A 16,535-nucleotide genomic window follows, 5' to 3' on the forward strand; every position below is an offset into this window, starting at 1 on the left:
AGCCTGCGCTCGAATTAAAAATGTTTTAATTTCACTGCAACGCGTTGTGATGACACCTTGGCGCGTCCAATAGCAGAGAAGAGCCTGAAGTAGACCTGGAAGCGGTCACCATGGAGCTGTAGCTCCTGAACGAGCCTGTACTCCCCCAAATCCTGTCTTGGGCGCCTTGCTCTCCGCTTGCTCTGTGCCCTACCCCGCGGTGGGTGCCGCGAAAATCGCACTCTGTGTGAAAGAGGCTCAGACAGCCAAACTTCTCCCAGGAGGAAACTGATGTTTTGGTCCGGGAGGTCCAAGCTCGCAGTGTCCGAATATACGGAACTGCGAGCAGACCTCCACGGTCTGATGATGCAAACGTAGCCTGGGAGGAGGTCACCACAAACATAAATCAATGTTGGGTTTCTCTCGTGCGCGCGTGCATGCTCTCTCTTTCTCTCTCGCAGTCTCACTCTGTTTCTTTTCTTTTGACTTTACTAAGATGACAGATGCTGAATGTATACTCCCTATCTGATGCTGTGGCTGTTTGTGGTTGGCTGAGAGGGATGTGAACTCTTTAATTTGCAGCTGTGTTAATCAAATCAGGTTGGGTTTCCATTATGCATGCCAAACGTGCCAAACGGTGCCAATCCCCTTTCAGATGTGACGGGACCGTCGATATAGAGATACATTTATGTGCTGATTGCAGATAGTTGCATTGAATAGTGGTTTTGTGGCTATTTATTGCATTGTTAATGTGCCTGACATTCTGGAAATCTGCCTGTGAGGTTTTGGTGACATGTGCGCACTGTCCACCAGTCAGCCAAACTTCCACTTACACCGGCTGTGGTCCGCCTGCACTGACAGTAGACCTGGTTTCAGCTGGCGAGATTTTAGCACACCTTCGGCAAAGCCTTTTGGCACGAAACTGTCACTGTGCCAAGCTGGACCTGTCGACACTTCCCCCTGCTGCGCCGCCACACCCATCTCAGTGCACCTCGGTCTGCCAAACTACCAAACTGAGCGCGCCTCTGGTTGCGCTGCTCAAAACTAGCTTTGCACAGGGTTCGCCACCCTGCACCGCGCCTGGAAACTAGAGCCCTAAACATTAATTTTCAAAGCCATTAAACTCACCGAGTGGTCAGTGGTGTTCGTTGATGTTTTGACATAAAAATTGTAGCAAACTGTGGTTTCCATCCATGTTTTCACTATTCATCTCGATTGTGGAACTATTTTTTCAGCTGGGTTGCATGGGTGACAGGCTGGCACAGGAGCCTGTCACCCACAGGATGCAGCACTGCTGCAATAGACAAACAGGTGTGAGTTGTAATAGATGTGACAAGAGGGGCCAATGGTGAAGTGGAGGCTGGTTCCAGTGGTGGACAACGCCCAGACCCTTAGGAGGGGGTTTGTCCACCCTGATAACCAGCCTCCGTCCTCTTGTGTTTTTTATTGGAAATGTTGGTTGTGTTATGTGACCTGGTAGTTTTGTTGGGACTGAGGGAAGGAAGCTGCAATAATAATGAGCGAACCGCCAGGCCCAGGGGAGGAGGTGCTCATCCCTATCAGCGTCCTGCTTTTGTTTTTTTGTTGTTGTTGTTTTGTTTTGTTTTTTTTCCCATTGCGCAGCACCGCCCCCACAATAGTACTGCTCCCATGATATTAAGGCAATAGGAACAAAATACAACCAAAAGGCAAGAAAACTACAAAACTGTGGTGAGCATGGATTCTTGGCTTTTATTTTATGAACATTTCCGGAGTCTACTTCCTGTGTGGGTTGTGTGCTGCTGTGTTTACCTGTCTCCAGAGGCTTCTCCCCTCCCCCGCCCTGCACTGAGGCTGAGTGTGCACACCTGAGAGTCATCTGCAATCAACGGGCTTTAAGACTGCCACCGACTCTAGCCTCAGTGCCAGAGTATTTGCGACTGCACGCAGTGGTATCTCGGCTCCTCTATTCCTCCAGTGATTTGAGTAATCTTGCAAGTTTGATTGTGTTTTTTGCTCGTCGAGTGTTTAACCCTCGTTCTCCTACCTTTTTTCCAGTGTCTCCCTCTGTGCCTCACAGCAGCCCACAGCCCAGCACTCTCACCTGGTTATCCCACTCTGCACCTGGACTCCGGATCTCCTTTGTTCTCTGCATCTTTCTGGCTCAATAAAACTGTTAAACCCTTTTCCCTCGGTCTGTCTGCATTTTGGGTCCATAACCTCGTTGTCACCACAGAATACTCTGGCCAAGCATGGACCCAGCAGACTCAGACCCCGTCAGGAGAGCTCTCGCCAAACAAGGAATTCGGCTCGGACAGCATGAGGACATGTTGCAAGGTCTCATGGACTCTCTACAGGACCTCAGTGCTCAAGTCTCCCACCTCTCAGAGCAACTCGTCTCCCGCTTACCTCCCCAGCCATCCGGCTCCACTCCCACTGTGAGTACGGCTCCCCCTCCTAACACCTCAGCCACCTCTCCCTCTTCCCCCAAGGAGCCCTATGTTCCCCCTCCTGAGCCTTACACTGGGGAGATTGGTAGCTGCAGGGGTTTTTTGCTACGTTGCTCCTTAGTTTTTGACCAGCAGCCTTTTAGTTATCCCACCGATAGAGCCAGGATAGCTTATGTCATGAATTTGTTACGGGGTAAGGCCGCTAAATGGGCCACAGCCATCTGGGACCAGCAGTCACCTGTTCTTTTTCTAGTTTTTCTGAGGAGCTTCGCAGAGTTTTTGATCACCCTATTCAGGGCCAGGAGGCAGCTAAGCACCTATTTTCCCTTTCTCAGGGGTCTCAGTCAGTGGCAGAATTTTCCATTGATTTTTGTATTGCAGCTTCAGAGAGCGGGTGGGGGGAGCAAGAATTAAAGGGGGTATTTTTGAGAAGCTTGTCCGACGAGCTTAAGGATGAGCTAGCCTCCAGAGATGAGCCAGGCTCACTCGAGGAGTTAATTTCTCTAGTGATTCGCATAGATAATCGCTTGAGGGAAAGACGCAGGGAGAGAACTCAGCATCGATTATCCAGACCTTGTAGCATGGCTCCCTCTACTGGTCTGACAAGACCTTCTTCTTCGCCACCCTCTCCTGCCAGCTCCAGTCTGCCCCCGGAGGAGCCCATGCAGTTGGGGCGGGCGAAGTTACATCCTAATGAGCGGCAGAGACGCATCACTCAGAGACTCTGCATCTACTGTGGCCAAGCTGGCCATTTCCTTGCCACCTGCCCTCATAAGTTAAACGACAAGGCTCATCAGTAAGTGAGAGCGCACTGGTGAGCCACACCTCTTCCCCTTCCAGCTCTCCTAAACGAATCTCTGTGCCCTCCTGCCTCCTCTGGGAGAGAGACTCTCTACCCCTGCAGACCCTCATCGATTCTGGTGCAGATGACAACTTCATTCACAGTGAGTTAGTTGAACAACTCAATCTCCCGTTGGAGCCCCTTCCCACTCCCAAGAAAGTCACCGCCTTAGACGGCCGCCTTATCTCCAATGTCACCCACTGCACTGCCCCTTTAACTCTTATCATCTCCGGAAATCACCGTGAAGATCTCCAGCTCTATGTCATTCCCTCTCCTCAATCCCCCATAGTTCTTGGTCTCCCCTGGTTACAACTGCACAATCCGCAAATTAACTGGAGATCTGCCACCATAACCAACTGGAGCGTCCATTGTCATTCCCACTGCCTCAGATCCGCTAATCCCTTCTCCCGCCGACAGATGGCAACCCCAGCTCAACCTGTTCTCACCAGTGTTCCCTCAGAGTATCATGACCTCGCTACTGTGTTCAGCAAGGAACTGGCCTTATCCCTACCCCCTCACCGCCCCTATGATTGTGCCATCGACCTCCTTCCTGGTGCCACCCTTCCCAGTAGCCGTCTCTACAATCTGTCCCGTCCTCAGAGGGAGGCCATGGAGTCCTACATCCAGGACTCCTTAGCTTCAGGACTCATTCGGCCATCCTCTTCCCCACTAGGAGCTGGTTTCTTTTTTGTTAAAAAGAAAGATTCCTCCCTTCGCCCCTGTATAGATTTCCGAGGCCTGAATGAGATCACAGTTAAAAATAAGTATCCTCTTCCCCTCATTGATCCCTCCTTCGAACCCCTGTGTAGCGCCAGAATCTTCACAAAGCTCGACCTACGGAATGCTGACCACCTCATCAGAATCAAGGAGGGAGATGAGTGGAAGACGGCATTCAACACCCCGCTTGGTCACTTCGAGTATTTAGTGATGCCATTCGGACTCACCAATGCCCCGGCTGTCTTCCAGGCCCTGATCAACGACGTGCTCCGGGACATGCTGAACCGGTTCGTGTTCGTCTACTTGGATGACATCCTCATCTTCTCCCGGGATGAGGAGGAGCACCGGCAGCACGTCCGTCTGGTTCTTCAGAGGCTGTTAGAGAACCGCCTTTATGTGAAACCCGAGAAATGTGAGTTTCACACCTCGTTGGTTGGTTTCCTGGGTTATGTGATAGCCCAGGGACAGCTGCAGCCAGACCCGGTGAAGATCCAGGTGGTGAGGGACTGGCCCACTCCTACCACCCGCAAGGAGTTGCAGCGTTTCCTCGGCTTTGCAAACTTCTACCGGAGATTCATACGGGACTACAGTAAGGTGGCTGCTCCTCTCTCTCGCCTCACATCCCCTAACACTCCCTTCCTCTGGTCTCCGGATGCAGCTTCTGCATTCTCTAGATTGAAAGCTCTGTTCACCTCCACTCCTGTTTTAAAACATCCTCACCCGTCGCTGCAATTCGTGGTGGAAGTGGACGCCTCCGACTCTGGTGCTGGAGCGGTGTTGTCTCAACGGGACCCCAAGACGCAGAGGTTGCATCCCTGTGCGTTTTTTTTCTCGCCGCCTGTCTCCTGCGGAGAGAAATTATGATGTGGGTAACCGAGAGTTGCTGGCTGTGGTGTGGGCCCTGCAGGAGTGGAGGCACTGGCTGGAGGGTTCACACCTTCCTTTCATCATCTGGACGGACCACAAGAACCTTGCCTATCTGCGCTCTGCTCGGCGCCTCAATTCCCGCCAAGCCTGCTGGGCACTTTTTCTGAGCAGATTCAACTTTAGTATGTCCTACAGACCCGGATCCCGCAACGCCAAGCCTGACGCCCTCTCCCGAATCTTCAGCTCTCCTTCAGACACCAGTGAACCGGACCTCAATCCTCCCACCCACCTGCTTCGTCGGCGCCGCCACCTGGGAGATAGAGGCAGTTATCGAGGAGGCGCTGAAGACTCAACCAGACCCCAAGACTGGACCCCCGAACCAGAGGTTCGTTCCAGAATCCGCCCGTTCTCAGGTGCTTCAGTGGGGACATTCGTCAAAACTCACCTGCCATCCTGGGATCCAGAGAACGCTCCACTTCCTCCGCCAAAGTTTCTGGTGGCCAGGGATGGCCAGGGATGGCCCGGGACGTCCGGGACTTTGTGGCGGCCTGCTCAGTCTGCGCCCGGGGCAAAGCCTCTCATCTGCCTCCTGCGGGTCTGTTGCGCCCTCTACCCATACCATCCCGTCCCTGGTCTCACATAGCTCTGGATTTCGTCACTGGACTGCCGCCATCTGAAGGTAACACAGTTATCCTTACCATCATTGACAGATTTTCTAAGTGTGTGCATTACGTGCCGTTACCCAAGCTTCCCTCAGCTCATGAGACCTCTGATCTCCTGATTACCCATGTCTTCAGACTTCATGGGATACCCAGTGACATTGTGTCGGACCGAGGTCCACAGTTTTCCTCCCAGGTTTGGAGGGATTTCTGTAAGTCCCTGGGCGCAACAGCTAGCTTGTCCTCTGGCTACCACCCTCAGACCAATGGCCAGACAGAGCGGGCCAACCAAAGTTTGGAGACTGCGCTGCACTGTGTTGCGGCTCACCATCCGGTCACCTGGTGCTCCCACCTCCCATGGATCGAGCACGCGCACAACTCCCTTACCAGCGCGGCCACAGGTATGTCGCCCTTCATGTGTTGCTATGGTTTTCAACCCCCATTATTCCCCGACCAGGAGCTAGCAGTGGCCACCCCGTCGGTGAGGGAGCACGTCAGGCGCCTGCAAGAGGTGTGGAGGACCGCCAGAGCGCACTCACCCGCAATGCAGCCCGGACTAAGCGGATAGTGGACGAACACCGGTCCCCAGCCCCTGAGTACCGTCCCGGTCAGATGGTGTGGCTCTCTTCCCGCGACCTCCCATTACAGACTGAGTCACGTAAGCTGTCACCCCGTTTCATTGGTCCCTTCCCTGTCGTCAAAGTCATTAACCCCTCTGCTGTCAGACTCCAGTTACCGGACTCTCTCAAGATCCACCCTACCTTCCATGTGTCCCTCCTGAAACCTGTCGCTTCCTGTGACCTGAGCCCTCCGGCCGTCGCCCCTCCACCCCCCCGGATCATTGACGACCACCCCGCCTTCTCTGTGTCCCGGATTCTGGATGTGCGACCCCGAGGACGGGGTTTCCAGTACTTGGTCGATTGGGAGGGGTATGGCCCTGAGGAGCGCTCATGGATCTCCCGGAGGCTCATTCTGGACGCATCCCTGCTAAGAGACTTTTATGCTGCTAACCCGGACAAGCCTGGTAGGACGCCAGGAGGCGTCCGTTGAGAGGGGGGTACTGTGGTGAGCATGGATTCTTGGCTTTTATTTTATGAACATTTCCGGAGTCTACTTCCTGTGTGGGTTGTGTGCTGCTGTGTTTACTTGTCTCCAGAGGCTTCTCCCCTCCCCTGCCCTGCACTGAGGCTGAGTGTGCACACCTGAGAGTCATCTGCAATCAACGGGCTTTAAGACTGCCACCGACTCTAGCCCCAGTGCCAGAGTATTTGCGACTGCACGCAGTGGTATCTCGGCTCCTCTATTCCTCCAGTGATTTGAGTAATCTTGCAAGTTTGATTGTGTTTTTTGCTCGTCGAGTGTTCAACCCTCGCTCTCCTACCTTTTTTCCAGTGTCTCCCTCCGTGCCTCACAGCAGCCCACAGCCCAGCACTCTCACCTGGTTATCCCACTCTGCACCTGGACTCCGGATCTCCTTTGTTCTCTGCATCTTTCTGGCTCATTAAAACCTTTAAACCCTTTTCCCTCGGTCTGTCTGCATTTTGGGTCCATAACCTCGCTGTCACCACAAAAACAAAAATTAGAAACAAAACAAAATGAAAACAAACAGACAAAACCAAGAGATTAACCACAAAATAGTCAGAAACTCTCAGAAAATAATAATAGTAATAGTAATTATTATAAGAACAATAATAACAATCATGATAATGATAATAATGAGGATTTTACAACTCAAAGGTAATTGCAATACTACTAAAAATAGCATATAGAGTTATTGTGAGAATTAAAGACCAGGAGAGTTTCACATTAAGGTTCATACAGTCAGGCATTATGTAACAAACCCTATGTGTGAGGCGCTGGTGTTCTGTGCTATCAGGTATCTCTTTAACCTCTTTTTAAAAACAGCTGTTCTTATTGGATGTGTAATGTCTGATGGCAAACTGTTCCATAACTTCATACCTCGGAATACTACAGTACATTGCATTGCATTCGTTTTTGAAACAGGAAGTAAGAAAAAAACCTCTTGCCGCATGCCTAGTATCAATGTTATGGATCAACCACCTAATGTACGCTGATGACCTGGTAGTGCTAAGCCCGTACAGTGCTGGTTTGCAGCAACTGTGAGCGCAGCACCGAGTGGCAGCATGTCCATAGCTCTTCGTCCGTTGTGTCTTTTGATTGTTTGTTCTGTCAATCGATTATGTCCACAACTTCAGACAAAGTTGTTTATACAAGGAGAGCCCTGCTTGCACAGCGATCTTCTGCCAAACATGGGATTAAACACTCTATCCCAGCGGAACAGTGGAAGGCTAACTGCGGGTGCAGAGCTGGAGCTAAGTTTAAGGCTAAGCTAAAGGCTAGGAGATGGATCTACAAGCCAGCTATACCTTCGATCGTCATGGGTAATGTCAACTCTCTAACCAACAAACATGATGAGCTGGAGGCACTGGTGAAAAATCAACAAACTTACTGGGAGTGTAGCCTGATGTGTTTTTCAGAGAGCTGGCTGACCGAGAGCATGGACGATTCCTGTGTGGACATACCCGGCTTCACTGCAGTCCATGCGGACAGGGACGTCAGAGCGAGCGGTAAGAGCAAAGGTGGAGGTCTGATCCTGTATGTTAACAATCACTGGTGTAATCCAGGTTACATCACAGTGAAGAAGAAGATCTGCTGTCAGGATGTGGAACTTCTGGCAGTCGGACTCAGAGCCTACTATGTCCCGAGAGAGTACTCTCACACAGTCGCCATGATTGTTTACATCCCACCATGCGCCGCACTGACGGTAGCGTGTGACGTCATCCATGAGACTGTTGCTAGGTTACAGACCCAGCATCCTGATGCATTCATCCTGATTTCAGGAGATTTCAACCATGTCATCCCACCTTACTGGCTTTGTACAGTATGTCGACTGTCCTACATGGGAAAATAAGACGCTTGATCTGCTAATGCCAAGGAGGCATACACTGCCTCAGCCCTTCCACCTCTAGGCAGATCAGACCACAACTTGCTGTTCCTTCGGCCCTGCTATAAACCCTGTGTCATGAGGCAGCCTATAACCACCAGGACATTCAGGAAGTGGACTCCAGAGGCCAGAGAGTCCCTGAGAGCCTGCTATGAGTGTACAGACTGGGATGCACTGCAGGACACAGAGGGAAACAGGGGGGACACGGACATCGACAAGAAGGTTGACTGCATCACTGGCTACACATCTTTCTGCAGGGACATGATTTTACCAGTGAGGGCTGTGTGCTGCTTTCCCAACAATAAGCCCTGGATCACCTCTGACATCAAGAAGCTCCTGAACCAGAAGAAAGCTGCCTTCAGGGAGCATGACAGGGAGAAGCGCAAGCAGGTGCAACAGGAGCTAAAGAGGAGCCTGAAGCAGGCCAAGCTGGTTTATAAGAAGAAGGTGGAGAAGAAGCTGCAGCATAATGACACCAGAGAGGTGTGGAGGGGAATGAGGAACATCACCGGCTACAAACAGAAGAACTGCCAGGCCACAGTGGGTGATGTTGACAAGGCCAATGAGTTCAAGCAGTTCTACAACAGGTTCGACACAGCGGCCTCACCACCACCCCCCTCCACCTCTCCAGTGGCAGTCTCCTCCCCTACACTACCTTCTCCTCACTACTGCAGCCCCGACACCGCAGCGGCAACTCCTCTTCCTCCTGGCTCCCCACCCTTCCTCTCTGTAGATGAAGTGAGGATGGAGCTAAGGAGGCTGCGACCAGGAAAGGCGGCTGGCACAGATGATGTTTGTCTGACGCTGCTCAAGGTCTGTGCGGACCAACTGGCCGAGCCCCTCCAGCGGCTGTTCAACCTGAGCCTACAGGCAGGGAGGGTCCGGTCCTGTGGAAAACATCATGTCTTGTGCCGGTACACAACGTTTGGCACCCGGCCGAGCTCAACAACTACAGACCGGTGGCCCTCATGTCACACATCATGAAGACCCTGGAGAGGCTGCTCCTCCGTCACCTGAGACCACAGACTGAACGTGCGGAGTAGACGACGCTGTCCTCTACTTGTTACATCGGGCCCACTCCTACTTAGACAAGCCGGGGAGTCAAGTGAGGATTATGTTCTTTGACTTTTCGAACGCTTTTAATACCATCCAGCCTCTGCTGCTTAGAGAGAAGCTCAGACAAATGGGAGTTGAGCCTGCCCTCTCATCCTGGATCACACACTACCTGACGGGACGACCACAGTTCGTCAGGTTGGGGAGCTGCGTTACTGGGACGGTGGAGAGCAGCACTGGTGCTCCTGCAGGGGACTGTGCTGGCTCCATACCTGTTCACCTTGTACACATCAGACTTCAATTACAACTCATAGTCTTGCCACATCCAGAAGTATTCGGATGATACGGCTATTGTGGCGTGTGTGAGGAAGGGACAGGAGGCGGAGTACAGGGATCTTGTGGGAGCCTTCAGCAGCTGGTGTGAGAGGAACGGCCTTCTCCTGAACAGGAAGACCAAGTAGATGGTCATCGACTTCTGCAGGTCTAAACCACCTCTGCAGCCAGTCAACATCAGGGGCGAGGACATCGAGGTGGTACAGTCCTACAGGTACCTGGGCGTACACCTGGATAGCAAGCTGGACTGGTCAGTCAACACAGATGCACTTTACAGGAAGGGCCAGAGCAGGCTCTTTTTCTTGAGGAGGCTCAGGTCCTTCGACGTCTGTGAGGAGATGTTGCTCATGTTTTATCAGTCAGTGGTGGCAAGCACCATTTGTTACGCTGCTGTCTGCTGGGAAGGCAGTGCGACAGAGAGGGACACCAGAAGGCTGGACAAGCTGATCTGCAAAGCTGGGTCAGTGCTGGGGAGGTGCCTGGACTCACTGGGGACCGTGGCGGAGAGGAGGATGCGGACCAAGCTGCTGGACATCATGAACAATGTCAACCACCCTCTCCACCACACCTTAGTGGAGCAGAGCAGCAGACGCAGTGGGCGGCTCATCGCGCTGCGTTCACGGACGGAGCACCACAGGAGGTCATTTGTCCGGCCATCAGACTTTTTAACAGCACAGTCAAGGGCAGGGGACTCTGACCTGGGCGCTGGTGTCGTCGACCACACTGCTGGACAGTAATGCAAATGAGTAAGAACTAATGATAGTACAACGTGTGAAATACATTCTTGTGGTAAGAATTTAGCACATCTCCTGATAACTGCCAGACCTCTTCTCACAACTGCAACTATTTTTTTCTATCTGCTTTGACCACTTCAATCTGCTGTCTAATAACGCCCCGAGGAGTTTGGTTTCCTCTACTTGTTCCACAGGCACTCCCTGTACTGACAGATTTAACTGTGGTTTAAGTTTAAGCCCAAAAGATGATCCAAATACTATACTTTTTGTTTTTGATAAATTAAGAACTAACTTATTACTCCATGCCCACATTGCAACAGACTGTAATTCCCTGTCTAATGCACAAGGCAGTTCCTTAATAGATGCTGCTGGTAAGTACAGTGTGTACCATCAGCATACCTAACTGCTCTTGCTTGATGTAGGACAAGAGGAGGATCATTGGTGAAGATAGAGAACAGTACTGGTCCCAAGCTTCCCTGTGGTACACCACACAACTTTTTCTTTTTCCTATTGATTTTAGTTACTTGATTTCTCAGTTTACGATAGGTTTCCCAGTCAGACTTACTCCCCGTCCTCTTTGCAGTACCCTTTGCCACATCTCTATCAACTATAAGGCTCCGGAGCTCATTATCAATCCATGGTGCCCTGACATTTCTCACAGTAAGTTTTTTAATAGTTGAATGTTTTTCCACTACAGGGCAAAATATGTTATCAAAAGCCTTAATGGCGTTATCAGAATAATCTTCCTTATATACATCTGACCAACATAAATTATTAACATCAAGACAAAAACATTCCTGAGAAAATATTTTATATGATCTTTTGTAAATTACTTTTGGTTTCCCTTCGGGTACTTTTGCTTTTCCAGTTATAGCTATTACATTGTGATCACTAAACCCAATGGCAACAGATATGCCCTTGGAGCACATATCCACTGCATTTGTAAAAATGTGGTCTATGCAAGTAGATGTCTTCTTACCACCCCTATTGATATAGATTCTTGTTGGTTGATTAATGACTTGTGTTAGTTGACATGCATTAGTTACATTTAGAACTTTGCTCTTTAGTGGACAGTCCTGTGACATCCAATTTATGTTCAGGTTGCCATTAAATAAATTTCATGTCCAGTGTCACAAACACAGTCAGTCATATCACACACTTCACTCAGATACAAGTTGTCCGCACATGGTGGTCTGTAACAGCACCCAGCTAGTAGTGGTTTGACATATGGTAAGTGAACCTGTAACCACAAGGCCTCAACGCTGGCAGGCATGAAGTCTTATCTTATCTTTGTTGGATTATGTCTCTGAGTGTATATGGCAACCCCTCCTCCATGCGAGTTTCTGTCAGTACAACCCTGTATATTCACTGCTTCATCTGAAAATGTATGATCAAGATGGGTTTCTGTCACTGCTAAAATATGGATATTATTTGTAGTCAAGACATCTGTTATTTCTTCAGTTTTCTTCCTGAGACTGCAAATATTAATGTGAGCTAGTTTCAGTCCTTTCCTAGGTAATTTTGTTAATACTGACATAATTTATCTATAAAATAACAAAACAAACTAAACGAGCGAAGAAAACAAAAAAACATAAAGGCGCTAAAGGAAATGATACACCCTACATTCCATTTGCTTAGTTTGGTTTTACATTAGAGTCATTTTTTAGTTGTGATGGTGGGCATGTGATTAATTTGTCATGCCTAAGAAATGCTCTCTCTCCCCTTTCTCTGGCAGCTCTCATTGCAGGCAGGAGTTCCTTCCTTTTTTGAGGCACAGCCTCTGGAAAGTCCTCATTTAGATAAATGTTTGTACCTTCAAGGTATTTTGCTCTCTCAAGCTCTGCTTCCTTGTCCTTGTACCTAAGAAATTTGACCACAATGGATCTGGGCCTGATGGAATTCCCATTCTTAGGTCTCCCTGTTCTATGCACTCTCTCCAAAGTGACTTTACTATGATCAAGTTTTAATCTTGAAACAGCTGTCTGCTTTTCTCCTCAGAGTCACTCCATTTCTCATTTGGAGACTCTGGAATGCCATCCACCACTATGTTATTCCGCCTGCTTTGTCCTTCTAAGTAGTTGGCTTTAGTGTCAAAGACCCGAAGAGATTCGGCCAATTTACACATGTCCTGTGAGCTTGAATGACATCCAGCTGAGAGTTTAGTATATTTAGACATGTGACTCTGTGATATCACCAAGCAAACTTTAGGAGAACTTCTGCTCTCTTCACTCTCTCTGACCGGCAAGTGCCCCCTTTAGGGGGCGGCTCTTTCTCGAGAGCCGCTGACCAGCTCAGACTCTTGGCTCCTGCCCCTGAACCATTGAAGGGGGCACTTGCTCCATGATTCTTGACACTTTCTCCCCTGAGCCGCTGACCAACTCTTGCTCCTAAGACTCTCTTGCTCTCATTCTCCTGGAGCTAAGTGATGTTAGTTTACTAATGCGTTCCACAGACAGAGTCTTGCATACAACTAAACATCCTCTGTACTAACCCAAACTCTCCTGCAACACATATGGCATACACATATACTCACTTACAAATTGGATTTCAATATAGCTACACCCAAAGAGACAACTCAACGTTCTTGCTTCTTTTCCCTTGACTTTGACCTGTCTCACTTTCTCTCGCGCGCGCACACACACGCACGCACGCACACACACACACACACACACACACACACACACACACACACACACACCGATGCTTGCATATAGTTAGTTAGAATTTGTGTGTTTGTTGCCTTGCTTTCATTATGAATAAATACATTTGGAATATACCTGCTGTCTGTTTAATATTGCACAAGAGTTAATGAATGGTCATCTTCTGCTATGTCAGGAACTCCTATACCTTTAACCTTTACTGTTATTGTGGCATCTTTGGTTGTAGTTATTAATTTAAATATTAATCAGAGTTCCTAATTAATAATTTAGTGTATTTTATGAGACTGATATCATTAACTCATAAGTGCTAAGTTGTAGGCGACTGCAAGGGTTAACACCCACACAGGGTTTAAACCTGAAAAACTGAAGAAGCTTCTTGGATGAGAGGCGAAACGTCTTCAAGAAATGCAAGCAAGTCCAGTTGCCTACGATATAGCACTTATGAGTACCATGACCTGGATGACTGAGAATCTTCACCGACAAACGGTATCATTAACAAACTACCATTTTACTAGGTTTCTGTCTCTCTGTCAGGCTACATCGAAGCTGTGGTTATCCCTGCAGGAGCCAGGAGGATCAAAGTTGTCGAGGACAAACCCTCACATAGCTTTCTGGGTAATGATGCATGTGTCTTAAGGTCCTTGAGAAAAATTACCTGAGGCATACTCGCAAACACAATACCATGCAACTATTGAGATAAATCGAATAACTGTTTTAGTAACTGGTTTCATGCTTCTTGAGCGCTAGGGTTTCTCATGTCATACATGATAATAAACATAAAAAAGTAATAAATGATATAAGAAAATAGCTTTGGATTTTTGGACTTTGGGTTGGATAGAATACCATTAATATGAGCCCATGGTCTCCTGTAAATGACACAGGCCATGTTTTACTGTCCTGTGACATTTTGTTGACAGTGCAGTTAATGGAGAAAGTAGCAGACAGATCAAACAATGGTTTCTTAATTGTTAGTGCAGCACTAATACTATGCCAACTGCTTTAATACAACTGCTGAAATGGTATTAACACATATATGTGTTTGTGTACGTATGCATATACTGCATGTTTGTGTGTTTGTTATTTGTATATATATAAACACAGGGTTTATTCATAAAAGTGTTACTTCTGTCCCCCTGCATCTTCCCCACAGCTCTGAAAGACTCCAGTAAGAGGTCCATCAACAGCGACTGGAAAATTGAGCTTCCAGGAGATTTTGAGCTGGCTGGGACCACAGTGCGATATGTTAGAAGAGGATTATGGGAGAAGATGTCTGCTAAGGGACCCACTAACACCCCCTTACACTTGATGGTAAACACATATGTTACTGTGTTCTGAGTTGTTAAACAGTATCACAACATACCCTGTATACAATGGCAGGATGGAAACATCCTGCTAATGCTTGTGTTAGGGTACAGTCACACATGAGCGAAATCAACACTACCGAATATTTGCCTTCCTTTACTTCCATTCAATGTGAGCAGAGGGGCAAATAAAAAAATTGCTTTCATTGGCAAAGCAAATTAGCATCTTTGCATCAGAGTCCTGTCGGGTACCCGTGGGTAATTATTTGCAAAAACAGCTGATTTGTGGGTGTTTTTTTAAAAAAAAAAAACAAAACATTTTTTCCCGGGTTCGGATCTGGGTGGAAAAAATAACACGCGGGTCGGATCACGGGTTTTAGATAAACACATCAGTCATTAGTTCGGTAAACTACAGATAACTATCTTGGTCATTATTTACGCTCTGACGATCGCCTCCGCTATTTCGCAACGGTCATTGGTTCAGCTGTTTACACGCGTTTCACCATCTAATAACACAATTTGTGATTGGACGACAGAATCAACATGGCTGCCACCGTCTAACAAGCGCCGCTTCCAAAACAGTAAATAATTATTTGGGTATTTGAGAAATAAGTGGATAAAACGTACAACTGTCACTTTATAATGTTTCTGAAGTGTTTCCCTGATGGATTACTTCTCTCCTCGATGGATTCTAAAAACAAGTGACGGCTCGTAACTGCTGAACATCGCTCTGGACAGAAAGTAAGTCTATTATTACACATGTAAAGTTCCTTTACATAGATTAAAAGTTTAAAAGCATTAAACGTAACAAACGAGTGCTTTTACACTCGTATGGGAGAAGAACACAGAGGGTTGATGATGGAGCTGAAGTCAGGTTTTTATTGTGAGAGCTGCTTCATTCAGGTCGTTGTTTACTTACTGGCACCTTAACTGTGGCGATATGCTGTTCAATATTCAGCCAATATGACCCAAAATGATTACTTTAAATCCGGGTTACGGGTCGGGCTGCGGGTCGTGTTTCAACGGGTCGGACCGAGTTGCGGTACTAATTGGCCTGATGCGCGGGTTTGCGGTTCGGGTGCGGGTTTGTACGTCGCCGGGTCGGGTTGGGGCGGATCTTGAAAACTGGACCCGTGCAGGACTCTGCTTTGCATTGAGTGGAGTTTAACTTTGGTGAAACTCTGCTATGTCAAGAACTCCTACACCTTTACGGCAGTAGCTCAGTCCATAGGGACTTGGCTTGGGAACCAGAGGGTCGCCTGTTAAAGTCCCTGTCCGGACCAAATATGGAGCGTGGACTGGTGGTGACTTTATGTCATCTCACAGCAAGAGGGTTCCTGGTTCGAACCCAGGGGGGAGCCCTTCTGTGTGGAGTTTGCATGTTCTCCCTGTGTCAGTGTGGGTTTTCTCTGGGTACTCCGGCTTCCTCCCACAGTCCAAAGACATGCAGGTTGGGGATAAGTTAATTGGTGACTCTAAATTGGCCGTTCATGTGAATGTGAGTGTGAATGGTTGTCTGTCTCTGTCTATGTGTTAGCCCTGCGATGTTCTGGCGACCTGTCCAGGGTGTACCCGCCCAATGTCAGCTGGGATAGGCTCTCCATGAGATTCTCAAGTTGTTAGTGTGTCATGATGTTGGGGAAAGCCCTATGAATAGAGACTCATGCCCAAGTGAGCCACTGGTGTGTCAAGGGAGCCTGGCTATGATCATCTGATGCCATCAATAACATCAATATTAAGTACTTCTTGATCTGACACTGATCTCCACTTAATCAGTTACCATAGTTGTCAAGATGCAATCAATGCATGCTGGTATGGCACTCCTGATTTATGATGATAATAATTAGTCTAATGAGAGGAAACAACCGTTTTGTAATTTTCTTATTATCTGGAGATTACAAAGCATCTTTGTTTTGTTAAGATAATGAAATGACACAACCTTTTGTTTACTTGAGATAACAAAATAATTCAAGAGGTTTATTATCATGTACACAGCA

At 48.3% G+C, this 16,535-nt stretch overlaps 1 protein-coding gene across 2 annotated transcripts in view; it reads left to right on the top strand.

The window, feature by feature from the left end:
• adamts17 (ADAM metallopeptidase with thrombospondin type 1 motif, 17) overlaps positions 1–16,535 on the top strand; it is a 526,549-nt gene that overhangs the window by 445,013 nt on the left and 65,001 nt on the right. For both annotated transcript variants that reach the window (XM_033627478.2, XM_078162521.1), the window contains 2 exons: positions 13,772–13,852; positions 14,388–14,545. In XM_033627478.2, the coding sequence (XP_033483369.1) occupies positions 13,772–13,852; positions 14,388–14,545 (239 nt within the window). The remainder of the gene's footprint in view (positions 1–13,771; positions 13,853–14,387; positions 14,546–16,535) is intronic.

This window comes from Epinephelus lanceolatus, chromosome 2 (genome assembly GCF_041903045.1).
Source record: "Epinephelus lanceolatus isolate andai-2023 chromosome 2, ASM4190304v1, whole genome shotgun sequence".
Taxonomy (NCBI): Eukaryota; Metazoa; Chordata; class Actinopteri; order Perciformes; family Serranidae; genus Epinephelus; species Epinephelus lanceolatus.